The sequence below is a fragment of the Physeter macrocephalus genome, unplaced genomic scaffold, assembly GCF_002837175.3.
Source record: "Physeter macrocephalus isolate SW-GA unplaced genomic scaffold, ASM283717v5 random_6075, whole genome shotgun sequence".
Lineage (NCBI taxonomy): Eukaryota > Metazoa > Chordata > Mammalia > Artiodactyla > Physeteridae > Physeter > Physeter macrocephalus.
The window spans coordinates 1-3,611 of record NW_021151359.1 but is presented as its reverse complement, the minus strand read 5'-3'; the positions used below and the strand labels follow the sequence as shown (position 1 = coordinate 3,611).

Sequence of the window (3,611 nt, the reverse complement as noted above, 5' to 3'; positions counted from 1 at the left end):
GCATCGGCAGGCGGACGCGCAACCACTGCGCCACCAGGGAAGCCCTCCTGGTTTTTTTTAATTAGTTTTGGAAGTCAGATAAACTAGAAAACAATTTTGTTGGTATCATCTATTTCCAGGCTGCCCAGCATTTCTCCTTTTATTGAGTACAGACCAGGGACTGGTCCTCAGGAGGCGGGTGGCTGCCTGTGGGCCCAGCTTCCACCTGGCAGCCCAGGGATTGGGCACATCTGTGGCATGCGATGCCCACCATGTGTGTGGCTGGCATCAGGAAGCCAGACCCCGTGTCCAGTCAAACATCAACGTACGGTTGTGGGAGTGGTAACTGTAAAAAACTGAAATTTGTTAAAAGTTCTCAATTTATTGTGCTTCTTTGGAAAGAGTTGCTAAAGTTCTTGGTCAGAATGTATCTGCCAAGCTCCCTTGTTTTTGTCATACAAAACGCACAGATATGTATGTGCAACCATGGGCTTCAGGTGCTGCCCTGATTCTCGTGGGCTTCTTCAATCAGACTGAAGTTGTCTTACTTTCATACCTTGTGCTTCCCCCCAGATCTCTTCTCCCCTTCAAAAGGCAATCTTCTGTGGTGCTAGAGCTTCGGAGAAGGCATTTAACCAATCTACTTCAGTTGTACATTTTGTTGTGTGTGTCTGTTTTGTCTCACCTTTAAGGCTCTGCTTTGCGCGACCAAGCCGCGCAGCTGGGTGTTCCAGCAGCTGTCCTTTCCAGCCAGGTGGTGGCCTCTGGCCTCGTGCGGGTCTGTGAGGCAGATGCGGGGCCCCCTCCCAAGGTGCTGCTGACGCCGGACCAGAGGGTAAGACGCAGCACGAGTTGCTCTTCAGCTGTTTGGGAAAATTGGACATTTAATACCGTTTCTTAGAAAAGATTTAATCTCTCTTTTCAGAAGAAACTGTCTTCCTTGTTTGAGATTGCTCAGAATTTATTAGCACAAAGCATGTTCTCCCGTCTTTCCTTCTGTCAAGAATTATGGAAAGTACAGGTAAAGTTGAGATTGTAACTCTGACTCCAGGGTGTTCAAGCAGTGTTCTGTTGATTTTGGTGGAGCCAGTAAAATCCCCAGGTTTTGTTAGGAATTCCAGCAAGCATCGCATTAATTACAGAGACTGGGGTGCCTCTGTGGCTGGGAAAGAAGGACCATCAATCACCATATTTGTCAATATTCACCCGTCATTAGTAATATTTATTAGAATGGACTATGCACAGAAACATCATGTTTTGCTTTCTTAGGTATATTATGATGAACAATTGCCCAGGGTAGCATAGTAAACTAGAAAAATGTGATTTTAAAGTGATTTAAAATCCTTCTTTTTTTTTTTGGCCATGCTGCGTGGCTTTTGGGATCTTATTTCCCCTATCAGGGATTGAACCCGGGACCCCTGCATTGGGAGCAAGTGGAGTCTTAACTGCTAGACTGCCAGGGAATTCCCTTATCTGTTCTGTTTTGAAACATTTTGAATTCAGTAGGCCTGTAGATTTTTTTTTTTTAATTTTAATTTTATGTGGGAGTGTAGTTGATGTACTGATTTTTGAACCGTTGAAAGTTATCGCTTAGTTACTAAATGAGATCAGTTAAGTATATAGAAGAAGGAAAGAAAAAAACCAAGATGATGGTGCATTCATGGTTTTTTCCCCCCTTTATCTAGCATACAGTGTAGATCTCAGCTGTTTGTCAGGCGTTGGTATGGCCCCCTGCGTCCGTTGGTAACTAGCTAAATGCACATGGACTGGGGTGGTCCCGGTGTTTGCAGGTAGCAGAGAAGAGTGGGCGGCCTTCCTGAAAGGAAGTTGCGTGGGGTGTGAGGCATGAGTGACTGGGTGAAGAGGAGGGCACTGTGGGTTTGGGGCCGAGTCTGACTGGGGCTCCTTGTTCGAGGGGGTGGGTGCATCAGTGCTATAGCCTGGGGGACCTCCCTGGGAGGACAGACGAGAGTCTGAACTTTGTCCTGAAAGCTGGGAGGAGCCACGGAAGGGTTCTAAAGAAGAGGAGAGATTGGCCTGGCCGGTTACATTTTGAAATCTTGTGTTGGCCATAGTGGAGAAAGGCCTGGAAGTGGACTAAGCTAGAGGCTGGGCAGAGAGCAAGCCTGAGCCTGAACCTGGGAACGATGGTGGAAGTTGGGGGTGGTGGTGAAGATGGTGATGTGAGTGTTGGGAGGCTTGGTTTTCAGGAGAGCACGTGGTTAAACACAAAGGCTGAACGTCTTGCAGGAAAATGTGTGCGTGAAGGACTCATAGTTTCTGTCATTTTCTGCAGAATTCTTTGCTGCTTGAAGCTGTGTGGCGCCTTCATGTTCAAAACATTGTAAGCCTCCAAGAGCTGCTGGAAAGGTATACCAGTGATTATTTACCATTAAAGTAAATTGAACATTTAAACTAAAAACTCACATTTTATGTAACATGAAATTTAATTCATATTAGATGATTTATTTTTTCTTGTCTAGTATGATTTATTTATACGTAAAGCCAAAAATCGCCTAGAGAAGCTGTTGCTTTATTGTTTAAAGAGGACATTTGTTATAACTGAAGTCTTCATCACGCACAGACTTGGTAATGTTGTCTTTGTATGAGATGGACGACGCGATAAAATATTTTTAAAAACTAAAAAAGAGACGTTCAGGTAAATATGGTTGATAGAATGTGTGCAACTCTTACCTCCTGAAATCCCACCAAGAGTCAGAAAGGGGGTTTTATAAAAGGAATAACCCCATAAGGTTGGGATCTAGGGGAGGAGAAGCAGGAGGCGGAGGGACTGGTGGTGAATGACTTAGCAAGTGAGCTGGCGGTGCTATGGCGCCGGGTGCCTCTGGGTGATGGGGTGAAGGGGAGGGGGGCTCAGAATGAGCTGACTGAGAACACACATGAGAAGCGTTTGGAGCTGTAGGTGGATTGTCTTCTCTGCTCTAGGCAGCCAGGCAATCACTCCTCCCCTGGTCGACAGAAGGCTGGAGGTTTACGTGTTTATTCTCTGGTCAGGGAAAACAGAGAATGTCTAGTTTGGGGGACTGTCAAGCGCAGTTGAAAATGCTTTATTGAAACCAGTGGTGGCATGACACGTGGCTCACATCCAGAAGTCATGAAAGACTGATCAGCTTGACTACGTGAAAACCGTATCTCCTAGCATACACACCTGATGTCAGGGCACCAGATATACGAAGCAAAACCTGACAATTGAAGGGAGAGATGGACTTTCAACTATGATCATTGGAGCCTTCAGTCCCCCACTTTCAGTAACAGGTGGATCACCTGGTCAGACCAGCAACGACCCGGAGACGAGAGAGAGCAGCACTCGCAGCTGACGTACCTGACGCCCGCAGAACGTCCCACCCAGTGGTGCCCAGCTCCAGGATGGGTCACACAGTTCAGGCCATAAACCAAGTTGGAATAAGTTTAAAAGGGTTGAAACCATACAAAGCATGTTCTCAAGCCACAAAGGAACTGAATAGAATCAACAGAAGAAAATTTGGGAAATCCACAATATTGGGAATTAAGCAACAGACTTTTTGTTGTTGTTGTTTTTCAGTACGCGGGCCTCTCACTGTCGTGGCCTCTCCCGTAGCGGAGCGCAGGCTCCGGACGCGCAGGCTCAGCGG

The 3,611-nt window shown here is 46.5% G+C and overlaps 1 protein-coding gene across 1 annotated transcript; it reads left to right on the top strand.

Moving 5' to 3' along the window:
• Positions 1-671: 671 nt before the first annotated feature.
• LOC129391979 (Fanconi anemia group A protein-like) lies at positions 672-3,602 on the top strand (the record flags this gene model as incomplete). Its single annotated transcript, XM_055083700.1, has 4 exons — positions 672-814; positions 905-1,000; positions 2,276-2,349; positions 3,542-3,602. Coding segments are annotated over 4 exons (374 nt in total), but the record flags the coding sequence as incomplete, so codon positions are not given.
• Between the last annotated feature and the right edge of the window lie 9 nt (positions 3,603-3,611).